Source organism: Leptonychotes weddellii, chromosome 1 (assembly GCF_054177405.1).
Source record: "Leptonychotes weddellii isolate Sample4059 chromosome 1, ASM5417740v2, whole genome shotgun sequence".
NCBI classification, from domain to species: Eukaryota; Metazoa; Chordata; class Mammalia; order Carnivora; family Phocidae; genus Leptonychotes; species Leptonychotes weddellii.
In genome coordinates, this window is record NC_138369.1 from 185107693 (window position 1) to 185124468 (window position 16776).

At 43.9% G+C, this 16776-nt stretch overlaps 1 protein-coding gene across 1 annotated transcript in view; it reads right to left on the reverse strand.

The window, feature by feature from the left end:
* The window catches only part of SETD4 (SET domain containing 4), a 48080-nt gene that overhangs the window by 2023 nt on the left and 29281 nt on the right, over window positions 1-16776 (reverse strand). The window contains exon 13 of the mRNA XM_081799731.1: window positions 9405-9457. Coding sequence (XP_081655857.1) covers window positions 9405-9457 — 53 coding nt within the window. The remainder of the gene's footprint in view (window positions 1-9404; window positions 9458-16776) is intronic.

Below are 16776 nucleotides of genomic sequence, written 5' to 3' on the forward strand. Positions count from 1 at the left end.
TTAGATGCCTGTATCTGTATCCAGTGTGTCTGTCCTCCCATGGACGTTTTCTATTTAACTTCACTAACGCTGGAGAGTTATGGCGATGAAGACTTACTAATAATCATTAGCAAAGCAGGATGGTAGGGGGGAAATACAGAATTGTGGGGGATACACAAGAACAAGTAGCCCATAGAACAGACTTTTCTTTGTAGTAAAGAAATCTGTATGTATGTGACATATTTTATCTTAAAGTGTCTGATTCAGTACATATATGGCTGGTAATGGCACCAGAATTGGGAAAACACTGCCAACACTTATTCTAAAGTGGGAAGAACCGTGGCCAAGTTTTTTCTGTCAGTGGCACTCAAGCTCTGAAGAACTTCCACAGACAGGACCTACTCTGCCTAATTTCTTCTCTGATTACTGTTCCCAAATTATGAACCCAAAAATAGCATAGGAACGGTAGCTACATTGTCCTGTTACTATTCTACGGTAAATCGTATTTTACTTCAGGAAGGAATATTTAGAGTGAACAATATAAAACATTACATTGACATTAAATTCCCAAGGGCAAACCATCTGTTCCCTTGGTTCAGAGTGACCAACATGGCCTTAACGTTTCCCTCAGCTTGACTAAACTTTAGACACGTTTATTCCCAACCCTAGGCCCCGACCTCCCTTTCCTTCGAGCATTTTGTCTAGAAAACTTGTGATTGTATCTTCTTTCTCTGCCACTTTGAGATATATGTAATTTTTTTTTAAAGCTTCTTGCCAGTTTCACAGTTCAGGGATGTCTTTCTCGAGGACCCTGGAGCCATTGCTTTAAAATGTAATCATCAAGGGAGATAGCACCCTTACCTCCCAGTCTCTGTGAGAAGGCATGAGCCTCATTTGATGGCCTAATCACAGAGCAACATTTGGGAACTCCGGAAATAACCCAATGTGCTCTACACATCACATGGATCAACCTCCCGCTGACATCCTCCACTACTCATTCCAGCCTTTAGAAGCCCTCCTGCCCTTTGTTTCAGTAGAGTTGAGTTCATACTCCATTCTAGTCCCTCTCTCCTCATGTAACAGTCTTGAATAAAGTCGTCCTTGACTGTTTAACTTTGTCCATTGCAATTTTTTCTTTGACAAGAGTTTATCATTCCTATAACTCTGCTCTTCATGGAGAAAAAGGAAAAACTCCTTTTCTCTCAGCTTCAAAGAGTTACTCTCTTCATGATTACCAAGGGATCCATTATTTCTTCATGGTAAAATGTCTATGAGACATCTGCTGTTAACTGCTGACAAGCTGTCTGAGAAATCCATCCACATTTGCTCATACGGAACTCTAAAAGTATTCATCATTATCATCATTCATTCAACAAATATTTATTGGGTTTTGACCAAAAGTTGTGCTTGGTCCTGGGTAGGCACTGGCAAGCACACAGACCCAGTCTCAGCCTGCAAGAAACTTCAGTCCAGCATCAGTGTTACAAGGGTGACAGTCTGGAAAGCATTAATGGGCTTTTCTTTTTTTTGCCTTTCTCTTTGCTCTGACCTTTGAGACATCCCTCTGTCTAGGGGGAGAATGAGGATTATATAAGACATGCAAAGGGATAGACCAACATAATGTTCACCTTCGTGCAAAGTGATGATTTTGCAGCGGGAGATGGCCCTTCAGGCTGGGCTGTTGTCCTGAGAAAGGGCGTGCAGCTTTCCTTATCCCCCCAATAGTATATCAACAGCAAGGCTTGGAGGACTAAGCCATGGGGTCTTTATACTGGAGGCCTGGACAGAACCTGCTCTATTTGGGCCCTGGGTGAATTGTGGTGAGAAGGGAGCCCAGAGGCAGGAGAGCAAGACAAGCGCCTTCCTCCACTCTGGCAGCTATAAAAAAATACCATAGGGGTGCCTGGGTGGCTCAGTCATTAAGCGTCTGCCTTCGGCTCAGGTCATGATCCCAGAGTCCTGGGATCGAGCCCCTCATCGGGCTCCCTGCTCAGCGGGAAGCCTGCTTCTCCCTCTCCCACTCCCCCCTGCTTGTGTTCCCTCTCTCACTGTGTCTCTCTCTGTCAAATAAATAAATAAAATCTTAAAAAAAATAACTACCATAGATTGGGTGGCTTAGACAACAAACGTTTCTCTTTTATAGTTCAGGAGGCTGGGAGGTCTGATATCAGGGTGACAGCACAGTCAGGTTCTGGTCAGAGCTCTCTTCCTGCTGTGTAGACATCCCTCTTCTTGGTGTGTGTCCTCACATGGCAAAGGGAGACCAGGAGCTCTGGGCTCTTCCTCTTCTTATAAGAGCACTAATCCCATTACGGGGCTATACTCTCATGACCTCGTCTAAACCTAACCACTTCTTAAGGGCCCCAAAACCATCACACTGGGGGTTAAGGTTTCAACATATGAATGGGGGGTGGGGGAAGACAGAAACATGCAGTCCGTAACCACGAGCCAACAGATGGACTATTTTTCAAGTGAGGATATCCATACTACATATGGCAGGTATAAAGGAACCAGCTCACAGGCTGTCCCACATTCCAACTCAGGGACCGGAAACACCCTGCAAAATTTGGCAGCACCAAAAAGCATGGTCATTCTAGAGGATGGGCCACATGGATTCCTGGCCTGGGGCCAGATGGAGAATCGGGCTCAGAGGTCTGCAAGCAGCAAAAGCCAGTAGGGGAGAGATAGATGTGTCCCAAAGGCAGTGCCTGAGACAGGCTGCAAGTTCACAGTTAGAGACAGAAGAACCAGCATGGGGAGGGTAGAACTATAAACATAAAACCCCTCCTCCCACCCAATGCCATTTTAGGGAAAGAAACAAGGGAGGCTACTAGACCATGTTTCTCTTCAGGCAATTGCCTAAAGAAGCTATTTAAATTCAATTGAGGCTTTTAAATTAAATTGGATGAGATAAAATTTAAACTGGACAAGACTAAAAGCCAGATTTTACCCAGTAACCTGTGGGGTGGGCTCGGGGGGAAATTGGATCATGCAGCCACAATGAAGGCATTACATTTTTCTCTGTAGTATGAGTTAAATTGATGGCCTTGCACAATAGCCAGGCTTGGTTATGTGCTAAGGTACATTTCATCCTCAAAACAGTCCCTGGAAATCAGTACTCTGCTTGTCCCCATTCACAGATGAAGAGGGAGAGGCACAGGATGGATGATAAAAACTTTCCATGGTCCCAGAACTAATGACTAGTGTGTATCAGGACCCAAACCCAGATGAGGCTCGGTCTACAACCCTGCTGGTAACCCATACCCTACAGCCCCTGATCATTAGACAGTTAAGCAGAGGTCCTCAGTAATCAGGATGCCCATATAAAGCTTTCATATCAAAGCATCAAGCAAAAACACCCTACCAGCTAGCAAAGCCACATGACTTCTTAGGGTCTTGTGCCAGGTGCCACAATCTACGCTCAAAACTAAAAATTTAAAAATTTAAAAAAAAAAGCAAAACAGCAGCAGCAATAATTACAGATGAGAGTTAAGAGAAAGGGAAGTTGGAAGAGCTTCCCTGTGAGAGCTGTATTTTTAGGGAAAGAAAGACAGGAGAAGACTGATTTTTCTTCCCACGACTCTGGATCAAACTGAGGTTTGATTAAAGAATGACCTTGACCCACAGCAGAGAATAATAAAAGACAATTTCCAGTAAGTATGCTAGCTCGAATTAATGATTTACTTTTTATTTTTAAACTGAATTCAGTAGAGATTTACATGCATTAGGTTACAATAATTAACATTTGAAATTTGACCTTGAAATAATCTTTACATTGTAAATTCTTAATGATCAAAACAATGTTCTCAGTGATTAAAACATATTAGTGATTAATTATTAAAGGAGAATAATTGCAAATACACGTTCCTAAAATCTCAAGGCTTTTAAACCATTTGTACAAATGACTGGACATTTTTTAAATTTGCTAAAAAAAAAAAAAAAAACTCCATCTAATTCGCATTTTCATTGCCAATCCAAAAACAAGAGAAAAGGTACTTCTAGCAAGCTAGAAATGCACACGACTACCTGTGATCCCATCAAAGCCAAAGAGAGAAAAGAACATTGTTCTGTGTCAACTTGTAACATTAAGAGATAATCCCAAGAATTTAAGTAAGGTTAATAAAAGGTCAGTAGTTTTGATCATCATTTATCTTTAAGAAATCACTTTGTTATCAGTTTAATAACATGGAGTCAGACATGATCTTAGTGCTATACCTAAGAACTATGATTGATGCCCAAGCTGAGAACAGGACAAGTACAGCTACCGAGCAAAGTAGATTTGCCTGAACAATTTTTACTGAGCAAGAAGGTTTCAAGAAACGACTATACATCATGCCATAGAGAAACAATACTCAACCAGATACTGGCCCTGTGTACTTGAAGCCATCTTTCCCAATGCCATGGTTCTTCTTAACTTGGACGCACTTGCCTGGAATAGATTTCCTCTGCACACAAGGAACCCCAGAGTGTGTACAAGGTAGGGCTGATTATGGCCTCCCAGAGCCAAGGCCATCCCAGGGCCAGGACGAGGGCCTGTCAGGGGCACCGACCTCCTAACAGCTAAACATGCCTGGCCAACTCTTTGGGGGAAGATAGAAAAGCATTCCCTACACTCTCCCCAAACCTGCTCCTTGTCTATGGGTCCCATCAGAAGTGACAAAATTTAATAGAAAAAAAAGAAAAGGCAATTTCCTGGGGAATTGATCTATGTAATTTTCTGAGTTGTCAAACATTACTTTTCACAATTTATTCTATGTTGACCATTAACTTATTTTTTCCAATATAAAGGAATGATATTTGAAATGTTACCTATATTAATTTTCTATTGCTGCATAACAAATTACCACAAACTTAGTGGCTTCAAGCAACACCATTTTATTAATTTCACAGTTTCTGTAGGCTAGGACTCCAGCATATTTTAACTGGGTTCTTTGCTCTCAGTTTGTACTAAATGTTTATATCACTCCAAATTCATATGTTGAAGCCCTAATCATCAATGTGCTGGAAACTTTGGGAATTAAATAGCTTTGGATGAGGTCATGAAGGTGAGCCCCCATGATGAGAAGAATGCCCTATAAGAAAATGAAGAGACTGGAGCTCGCTCGCTCTCTCTGCCTTGTGCAGACGTCTGCAAAACCAGCCATCTGCAAACCAGGAAGAGGGTCCTCACCAGACACACAATCTGCCAGCACGCTGATCTTGGACTTCCAAGATCTCAGACAGTGAGAAATAAACGTCTGTTGGTTAAGCTGCTCAGTCGATGGTATTTTTGTTATAGCAGCCCAAGCAGACTAAGACAGTCTCACGAGGCTGAAATCAACTTGTTCGCCAGGTACATAGTCATTCGGAGGCTCAATGAGGGAAAAATCCACTTCCAAGCAGCTTCAAGTTGTTGACAGAATTGACTTCCTTGGGGATGTATGACTGAGGTCCTCATTTTCTTGCTAGTTGTCAGCTGGGAACCACTCTACCTACTAGAGGATGCTCTCAAGCCCTTGCCATGAACCCTGCCCCCAGAGGCCCCCTCATACTTCTAATCTATCTCTTCAGAAGGCACTCAGTCCCTTTTAAGGGCCCACCTGATTAGGTCAGGCCCACTTAAGATAACCTCTCTTTTGATTAACTCAGAGTCAACTGATTTGGAACCTTAATTATAACTGAAAAACCCCTTCACTTACGTCACATAATACCCTAATCATTGTGTTTGCAATCCCATCCACACTTAAGGAAGGGGAATTACATAGGGTGTGTGCCAGGGGGCAGAAATGTGGGACCAATTCTATTGGCCTGGTTTCTCTGGGGAACCCTGATGAATATACATGGTCATTCTGTGAGTAACAATTCAGGCTCCACTGTATGTCTCTCCAAATCCAATCTGTCCTTTATTTTACCCACTTCCATGCAAGGGACAAAAATGGTAAACACCTTAAAAGGGATTTAAGGATTTTTTAATGTTCAGGGCAGCCTAAAGGATCCCAGCAAATTTATATTCCATATAACCTTGAGGCTGTACTTGGTCTGCTTTACACAAAAGCCAGTGACTGTCTGGTCCCTTTGATGCTACTTTTTCTGCAGGCACATTTGTGTTCTCTTAGCCTGATGACATAGAAAGTGGGAGACAATAAAGAAAACAGGGAATACACCTATTGCACAGGATGCAATAATCACTCTCAGATATTTTCAGCTGCACATAACTGAAAACCTAACAAAAAGGAGCTTAAACAATAATAAAGACATGAGTTACTTCACATAGCAAGAGATCCAGGATGGGGAGGAGGGGGAAGAGGGAGAGATAGAGAGAGAGAAGGAGAGAGAGAGGAAGGCTCCAGGGTTGATTATTCAGCTGCTCATAAAGAACTTTCCCTTTTTCTTCTTTCCTTCTTTCTGCTCTGTCATCCTCAGGGTATTGACTTGGGATGACTCCCCTCATAGTCCCGAAGAGGCTGCCATAGGTCCAGGCATCACACAGAGATGACAACATCTAGAAGCACAAAGGTACTATTCCTCCTCACTTGTCTCTTTTTATATTACAGAATGGAGCGTGAGGAGACCTACATTATACTACAAAATACAGTAAAAAACACCAATACTTAACAAATTCTCCCAAAGAAAAGAAGAGGAAATACTTCCAAATTTATTTCATGAAGTGAGACTACCTAATTGCCCTGATACCAAAACCAGACAAAGTATTACAAGAAAACTACAGACCAATATCCTTTATGAATATAGATATAAAAATCAACAACATATTAAGAAACCCAATCCAGCAACATATAAAAAGGATTATGCTCCATGACCGAATGGGATTTGTTCCAGGAATGCAAGGTTGGTTGATATAAAAATCAATCAGCGTAATACACTTTATTAAGAAAATAAAGGACAGGGCGCCTGGGTGGCTCAGTTGGTTGGGTGACTGCCTTCGGCGCAGGTCATGATCCTGGAGTTCCGGGATCCAGTCCCGCATCGGGCTCCCTGCTCGGCAGGGAGTCTGCTTCTCCCTCTGACCCTCCCCCCTCTCATGCTCTCTCTATCTCATTCTCTCTCTCAAATAAATAAATAAAATCTTTAAAAAAAAAAGAAAGGACAAAAACCACATGATCAGACACAGAAAACGCATTTGGCAAACTCCAATACCCTTCTATGATTAAAAAAAAAAAAAAATTCAGTAAAGTAGGAATAGAAGGGAACTTTCTCAACCTGATAAAGGACATCTGCAAAAATCCATAGCTAACATTATACTTAAGGTGAAAGACCAAAAGTTTTCCCCCTAATAGCAGGAGCAAGACAAGAAAAAAAGGGTGACTGCATTTACTGAGGTGAGCACTGAGCAAAGGACAGAATTTCCAAATCAATGTGTCATGCACCTGAAACTAATATATTTATTTTAGAGGGAGAGAGAGATCAGGGAAGAGGGGCAGAGGGGGATAGAGAGAGAGAATCTCCAGCAGACTCCACACTGAGCATGAGCCTGACATGGGACTCGATCTTACAAGCCTGAGACCATGACCTGAGCTGAAACCAAGAGTCAGATGCTCAACCGACTGGGCCCCCCTGGTGCCCCTAAAATGCTATTGCTTTAAGCCACCAGGTTTGTGGTTATCTGTTATAGCAGCCCTAGGAAACTAATACATATGTATTGTGGCAGGAAAAAAAAAAAAGGTTGCTTCAGTACAGATCTTGTACTTCATAATTGTCAGTCAAGCCCCTGGGAGGTGAGCAGATGTATTAGGGCCAAAAGAGTCTGTCTATGATTGGAGCATGCTGGCTGTGACTGCTCTGTGTATACCAAACACCAGGTAAATAACTAGGCCTGATTCACAGCCAGTCACCAAGAGAAGTAACTCTCCAACAGAGCCACCAAATGTAGAAAGTAAATATTCCATTAGATCTAGAGCAGGAGTCAGCAAATTTTTTCTGAAAAGGGCCAGCTAGTAAATATTTCCAGGTTTGTGAGCCATATGGTCTCTGTCACAACTGCTCAACTCTCCTGTTGTAAGGGGAAACAGCCTTAGACAACTGGTAAACAAACAGACATGGATGTGTTACAATAAAAGTTTATTTACACACTTCTGGGTATACACCCAAAGAAACTGAAAGCTAAGACTCAAACAGATATTTGTACATCCATGTTCATAGCAGCATTATTCACAATAGCCAAAAGGTAGAAACATCCCAAATGTCCACCAACTGATGAATAAATAATAAAATATGTTATATACATACAGGGGGATATTATTCAGCCATAAAAAAGGAAATCCTGTCACATGCTGCAAAATGGATAACCCTTACGGATGTGATGCTAAATGAAATAAGTCAGTCTCAAAAGGGCCAATATTCTATGATTCCCCCCCCTGGGAGGTATCTAAAGGAGTCAAACTCTTAGAAATAAAAAGTAGAACGGTAGTCCCCAGGGGCAGAGGGGAGAGGGAAAAGGAGAGGTATTATTCAATGGGTATAGAGTTTCAGCTTTGCAAGATGAAAAAGTTCTAGAGATCTGTCATACAACAATGTGAATATAGTTAACACTACTGAACTATACATTTAAAAATGGTTAAGATGACAAATTTTATGTAACATTTATGTTATGTTTATGTTTTCATCATAGAGAAAAAAAAGCAGCAATGCAAGATGAGTAAGTTCTGGAAACCTAATGTACAATGCTGTGACTATAGTTAATAGTACTATTTTGTATACCTGAAATTTGCTAAGAGGGTAGATCTTAAGTGTCTTCACCACAAAGAAAAAAAAAATTATATGGTAACTATGTGAGGTGATGGATATGTTAATTAGCTTGATTGTGGTGATTATTTCATAATGTAAAAATATGTCAAATCGTCAAGTCGTACACCTTAAATACGTACAAGGCTTAATTCTCAGTTAAACCTCAACAAAGCCAGAAGGAGCAATGAATCCCTCCTAATACATGCCACATCATGGATGACCCTCGAAAACATGATGCTAAGTTAAATAAACCAGACAAAAAGGACACATAGTATGCAATTCCACCTCTATGAAATATCTAGAACAGGCAAACTATAGGGACAGAAAGTAGATGAGAGGCTACCAGGTGCTGGGGGGAGGCAGGAAATGGAAGGGGGAGTTACTGATCAATGGACACTGAGTTTCCATTTGGGGTGTTGAAGTTTTGGAAATAGACCGTGGTGATGCTTACACAACATCGTACTCAATGCTGATAAACTGTATGCTTAAAAACAGTTACACTGGCAAATTTTATTTTATGCATATTTTACCATAATTTTGTAAAGTTTGCATTTAGAAAAAAAAACTTTATTTACACAAATAGGGAGTGACTGTAGTTTGCTGACCCGTGATCTAGAGTTTCTATGACACTGAGAGGACTCTTGGTGTATGTTCTTCCTCCAGAACGACCCCAGTGTGGTAGCTACAAGGTGGTAAGGACTCACCATGAGCTCTGAGATGCTGTGTCACTTCCTTCTTAGGACATCTGTATCCACATCTGGAACACGGGGAGGAAGGTGGATTTCTATTAGGTTGGGTGACTTGAAAAAGCCTCCAAGCTCTGTCACCTAACTGTGCTGCGTGCCTAGGAGAGAAAACACAGAGGGACCGTCTGGCAGAGCGAGCAGCCCAGTGGTTCAGGGCACCCAGTCCCAGTTCACCACATTGCTGTCACATCACCTCTGCTCAAGACCTCAATTTGATCCGATGATTCTAATGTGCTGTATCTGAAAGCATGCCGCTTATAAACAAGACCAAGTTGAGAGGGCATTACATGTTTGTGGATGGCTGCCAGCACCCTTAGGCATATGTTCATCCAGAAGAATAAACAGCCTCATAGAAACAGACATGAAACGCGAGGCTCGAAGTCATAATTCAACGTATAACAACCTGCAAACCAGCGCAGGTTTATTAGACGGCTAATAAAAATAAATCATGGAGGTGTTTTTAAAATGACTTCCCATGTGTTGTGGTTACTTCTCGGGCATACTGTAAATTAACTGTGAAGTGCTACTTCCTGCAGGGATTTTTTTTTCTTTCAAATATAAAGGGGTTATAAGGCTAAAGAATGCAGACACGCATCATGTCTGCAGAAATCATAAAAAAAAAGATCAAATGTAATATTTTCTTTCAACATGGGTGACTGCTTTGAGATTTTCCACTCAAGCAGCCTTGAACACAGCCTCCGGCGTTTGCCAATTACTCCTGACAAATACCATTTGGGCCTGAGTGATGTCGTAAGTGAAATAAAACAGTGGGAGGGAAAACCCAGAACATGATAAAAGGCATTTTTTTTGGTCTGCTGAGAGCTCACTGTAAGTTATACATTCACGAGAAAAGGCCTCGCTTCCTGCCAGGGACGGACCCCAGGTGATTCTGAGTTCTAAGGTGACTTTTGTTTGACAGTAGGAGGAAGGGAAGACAAAACTCAGTTTTCATGTCCCTTAAAAGGGAGGCAGCTCTTCCCCCCACCCCCGCAAAGAAAAAAAATGTATATAAACAAAAGAAGGGACACCAGGCACTGTTGCCCATCGTTCGGCATAAACATGAGCTGATGCGCAGGAACAGAGTGCTGTGAAACCAGCCGGGCCGGGATGCCGGTGGCGGCCAGCAGCTGTGCCTGGCCCAATCCGCGAGCTAGGAGCACGGCAGAACCCGCTGCGGGTAACCAAAGCCACAAGAAAGGAAAGGCACAGCCGGGATTCAGAGTGCAGTTGTCTGCCCCCACCCCTCACCCCCAGGAACCCATGGACAGCCGAAGGGAAGCAAATAAGAAGGCTGCCCGCATCCCCACCGCCTCATTGCCTGAGATTCCATCCAAACTCCTCCCTACTCTTAATCGCAGTGTTACAGGAAGTCGGGGAGCGGTCCACAGAAATGACCCGAGAGACGCTGTATGGGTATAAAGCCCACGTGGCATCCAGCAGCCCAGGGCTGTGTTCAGCCCAGTCTGCCTTCTTGGATAAGGAAGGGACTTTACCGAGTGACCCGCTGAGCTGGGCCTTCTTCATCTATCGGACAGAGAACAGCGCGTCTGGTACCGTGCTGGCCCCTGGTAGCTAGGCAGTCCCTGGAAACACTAAGGAAACACTGGCCAGTCTAAAAGTCCCTGGACGCGTCCAGTCAAGGCCCACCCGTGCTAATGCATTTGCAGTGGCTCAGTGACTTCATAACAACACCGATGCGCGGGCATCTAGTTTTTCCCGGTGAAGGTGAACCTCAGAAATGCGCGTTAGGGAGACTGGGGTCCCACAGCCGACCGCCCGGCAGGTCCCCGGCATGGAGTGTGGGTGAGGAGCTGGCTGCTTCTGTGGGGCCACCTCTTCTGGTACTGCGGAGCGGACGGCGTACAGCCATGGCCCAAAGTGAAAGGGGCAAAACCACGGTCACTGCTCTGATAATCTGGCCTCTCGGCAGAGCCCGCAGCCCCGCCCCACTCTCGGAATGAGCCAGCTCCAGGGGCGCCTTTTGCCAAGGAGCAGCACCCCCAGCTGTGCTAGGCAGATTGCTGATGGTCAGACTGGCTGGCCCCGGGGACTGGTAGGACTCTACCAAACACAGTCCCCGGGGCTAGACACGCTCCTGAGACACAGCTTTCCTTCCTTTCGCAGGAACACATGTCTTGTTGAGGCCGCAGACTCTGATTCGGTAAATCCGGGGGGGCCTGAGACTCTGCATTTCTAACAAACTCCCAGGAGTTGGTCTGCATTTCAGCCTCTGAGAAGCCGGGTTCTATGTGACCCCAGTAAAAGATGCTGACACCACTCAGCTTGCTGAGGGACAGTTTCGGGTGGCAGTGGCCTCCCCTATAGACTCCTGCCACTAGCCAGCCACAAAAGAAAACTGTTCTAACAGTTGCCCACTGCCAGTGTTTGGCTCTACTGGGTATCAGAGACACTGTCTTCTGCATAAAGAAACAGAGTATTTCATCTTTCACACCATTTCTGCTGATGTTTGTGTCCATATGAGCCGTGGCTCCCAACCTAGGCTATGCTGTGGCTGCCGGCTCTGAATATTGACCCACAACAGTCAGAACGAGCTCGTTATCCCAACCTGAAGGCTCCTCAGCAAGATCTGTTTCCCAAACAGGCAGCCACCACCAGGACGGCAACTCCAATCAGATAAACAGTCACCTGCCGTTTCCTCTACTCTTTCAATTAAGGGGGGAAACAATCCAATGCTGCAGTAAGGGCACACTCTAGATGAAATGCCGAAGAGAAAACAAGCACCCACTCAAGGCAAAGCCAGAAGGTGTATCAATAGCAGGAGGTGTCCAAGGAGCAGAGAAATCAAAAGGAAACACACGTGACAGGAGCTCCCCCATCTGCAGGTGAGTTAGTCTTGATCTAAGGACAGATCATGGAGGCACAGAGAGAGCCCAGCAGACCAAAGGAATCATCTCAAATAGGACGACCGGCGTAGGCACTGTGTGACGCTGTGCTAGGCCACTTCATATCACCAGCAGTTTGGGATCTGGAGGCTGTCAGCCACCTGTGGACAGGGAAATCCAAGGACACCCTGGCGTTTTCACTCTACCTTGAAGCTCTGTCTTCAGATCAAACGCACATACTTCTAACGACAGAGGCACGAGCCCTCCAATCAGTCTGAAGGAATGGCTCCTTGCCAGCTGTCCCCACAAAATGCACCATTTTCTAATTCCAGAAGCATCTCACAGAAGAGAAGTCACAGGACTAGACCCCTTTCTCTGTGGGGGCGGTCCATTCAAACTCCTTTAAAAGCTACCCTTCCTCTGTTTGCCTGCATGTCGGGACCTGCGTCGACATGCTATCAGTGATGTTGGAAATGAAAATCTGCTATCTGCAGCGAGACATTGTTTCTTTCTCAAAAGAAAGTGCTACATATCAACATTTATTTATGGCTTGTCTGTAGGCAGAGCCTGGGCGGTTTCTGCCTTTTTTCAAACCCCCTCCCCCAGCCCCTTCCTCTGAGCTCAACACACCTGGCCCCTTGTCTGGCAGCTGTCACCTTGAACTAATGTTTAGCTGCCTGTGTTTCTCACCCAAGGAGATCCAACACCCCCCAGAGAATATGAATCTCTGCATTTTATCCCAGTAGCAACACACAGAGTTGTTTTGCCTTGTCTGGATCCTACTGACATACGAAAAAAATGATACTCTGCTGCCTTTTTTTTTTTTTTTTTGGAGTAGTAGCTCACCAATCTTTATTGCAAACAACCACTCAAATATTTTCTTTCTTTTTTTTTTTTTTGTGGTGGTGGTTTTCTGTCATTTCTTTTATTTATTTATTTATTTATTTATTTATTTATTTATTTATTTATTTATTTATTTTTATTAACATATAATGTATTATTTGTTTCAGAGGTACAGATCTGCGATTCAACAGCCTTGCACAATTCACAGCGCTCACCGTAGCACATACCCTCCCCAATGTCTTATCACCCAGCCACCCCATCCCTCCCACCCCCCACCACTCCAGCAACCCTCAATTTGTTTCCTGAGATTAAGAGTCTCTTAGGGTTTGTCTCCCTCTCTGGTTTCCTCTGCTGCCTCATTTTGACGGAGCCTCAATGACCTGGGTCAGCAGCCTCAGCCCGGCGGTCTTCTTGTGCCATCTAGTGTACGAAAATAGAAGTGTCTCAGCTCATGGCAAAGTCCCACAAAGATTCAGAGATCCACTTTGTATATTTCAGGCATCCAGCCGACCACTTGGGACACTTACAGGTATGACTTGTTTTTAAAAGAGTTGCATGAAAAGAACTAAAATGCACTGAGCATCTGTTGTGGTCTGGCCGCCCATACTTAAGTGTACTCACTGAACCAAATGTTAAAGCATCTGAGCTTGGGACTAATGTGTACTAATGTGTATGGATTGACTACAGACTAATTTAAGCAGCATAAACGTGTGTGGTAGTACAGCAATGGGTACTCTGTACCCTGCCTCCCAAACTAGTGTCATTGTAGCTACTGGAAAACCAGACGGCTCCCACTGGGGCTAGTTAATGCAGCTTTTCCTATAGTGCGGAGGCTCAGGGAACTGTGACATACATCAGTCACCTGGGAGCTTTAGGGCTCCCAATATCTTGGCACACCCCAGACCAATTAAATCAGAGCCTATGGGTGGGACCCGGGCTCAGTAGTTTATAAAGCTCTGCCTTGTGCAAGGGAGGTGACGTCAGTCAGCAAGATGGAGGGTTAGGGGGTCCCAATGCTCATCATCCCCATAAAAAACAACAAAAAGAGTTCATAAACAACTACAAACCAATAAAAATAACTCAGAGAAAGCTCTAGGCTACAATTAAAAAAAAAAAAAAAAAAGGCAGCAAAAACCCTGCAGAGCTTAAAACCCAAGCATGGTCACATAGAAAAGGACAGGAAGTGTTTTACCCACATCTCCCCATTCTCAAGTCAAGAGCAGCTTGGTGCATGGGGGATCCAGTCAAGGGAAGCTGCTCTCATGGGGCAAAGGGGACGCAGGAGAACCCCAGCAAGCCACACCACTGTGGATGTTTGCAGCCTTTACTACTACCGTGGCCTCCCACATTCTACACTAGTGCTGATCCCAGCTGCTCGAGCTGCCCGGACTTCCCACCACTGAGTCCCCTCCTCGTGGCTTGAGCTGTCACTGCAATAAGATCTGCCCTCAGGAGCCCTGTCACTGCTGTGCCCAGCTCTTTGGGATCAAGACTTCACAGTGCCTCACCATATACAAGACGGGAACTGCCACTGCCCTGAGCCCTGCCCTCGACTGCTCCTGCCCTGAGTCTTGCTCCCTGGATCCTAACACAGGGCTTTAACAGGCCATCACTAGGGATGTGCTTCTGCTATCCTGAAACTGCCCCTGAGGCCAAAGTTGGGACTGTGACCCACCACCATTCACAGGCTCTATTGCCACTGCCCCGAGCCACCGCTCTTCCTCGCTATCCCAGGGCCTGTGACACTGCTGCATCATCTACCTGGCCAGAATGGTTGCAAGACCCAAAGACCCAGACCCTGGTTTCACAAGGTTCTACATATACCCACAGCAAGTGCACCTGTGTCCCCAGACCCAGACACTGTGGTAGTACCACATGCACCCAGGACTCCAGCCCTCCTATTGCTCTGCGTGCCCGATCCCAGGACTCCAGCTCTCCTATTGCTCTGAGTGATCCCCAAGAGGGATCCCCTTTTGCTAGAACTTCCTCTCACAGGCAAAAATAGAACAGAAGATCCTAGCAACCTTCACCTCTGAATATCCCAACAGCCTTAGTCACCGTGCCACCCACAGTCTTGGCCACAGAAAACACCCACAAGTCTGTGCCTACACAGACCTCAGCTGATGCAGTTACATGGAGACTACACTGCTTGCCTTCCAAGAACGAAAGACGCTGCATCCCACCCAGGTGGCACCCTTGCAGCCGCCTTTAGGTGAAAGTCTTTCCCTGCCAAAGCCAGTTCAAATGGCTGGAAGAGGTGAATGCACCCTCAAATGTGCAAACATCAACACAAAGCCATCAGAAACATGACAAAGCAAACATGGCACTACCAACAGAACATAATTTTCTAGTAACCAATCCCAAAGAAATGCAGATTTGTGAGTTACCTGAAAAAGAATTTAAAGTAATCATTTTAAGGAATTTTAAGGAAGCTCAGCGAGATTCAAGAGAACACAGACAATTTAATGAACTCAGGTAAACAATACATGAGCAAAATGAGAAGTTCAAAAGAGACATAAATCACATGAAAAGAACCTAACCAAGACTCTGAGCTGAAAGAATAAAATGAATGAAATTAAAAGTACAATAGAAAGCTTCAACATTAGGCTCAATCAGGCAAAAAAAAAAAAAAAAAAAAAGAATCTGGAAACATGAAGACAGGTCAAGTTGAAATTATCCAGTCAAAGGAGAAAGAAGAAATTAGAATGAAAAAGAATGAAGAAACCCTATGTGAATTATGGGACACATTCAATGAAACAATATCTGCACTATGGGTGTCCCAGAAGAAGAGACAGAGAGACAGAAAACTTACTTAAAGAATGGATAGACACTTCCTAAATCTGGACAAAGTATGGCCATCCAGGTACATGAAGCTCAAAGGTCCCCAGATACAACCCAAAGAGATTGTCATCAAGATTCAAAATCAAAGACAAAAAGAGAATTGCAGAGAATTCTGAAAACAGCAAGAGAAAAAAGATTAATCACATACAAGGGAATCCCAATAAGGTTATCATCAGATTTCTCAGCAGAAACCTTGCAGGCCAGGAGAGGAGATAACATATTCAAAGTGCAGGCCAATATCCCTGATGAACCCAAATGCAAAAATCCTCAACAAAATATTACAAACCAAATTCAAGAACACATTAAAACGATCACACACCATGATCAAGAGGGATTCATCCATGGGATGCAAGGATGGTTGAACATAAGCAAATCAATAAATGTGATATACCACATTAACAAAATAAAGGATAACAATCATATGATCATTTTAATAGATGCAGAAAAGCATCTGACAAAATTCAACATCCTTTCATAATAAAAACTCTCAACAAATTAGGTATAGAAGAAATGTTCCTCAGCATAACAGAAGTCAAATATGACAAGCCCACAGCTACATCATATATCAGGAATAAGACAGGGAGGCCCACTCTCACCATTTCCATTCAACATAGTACTGCAAGTCCCAGCCACAGCAATTAGGCAAGAAAAATAAATAAAGGCATCCAAATCAGAAAGGAAGATGTAAATTACCTGTTTGCAGATAACAAGACCTTTTTTTTAATTTTATTTTATTATGTTATGTTAATCACCATACATTACATTATTAGTTTTTGATGTAGTGTTCCATGATTCATTGTTTG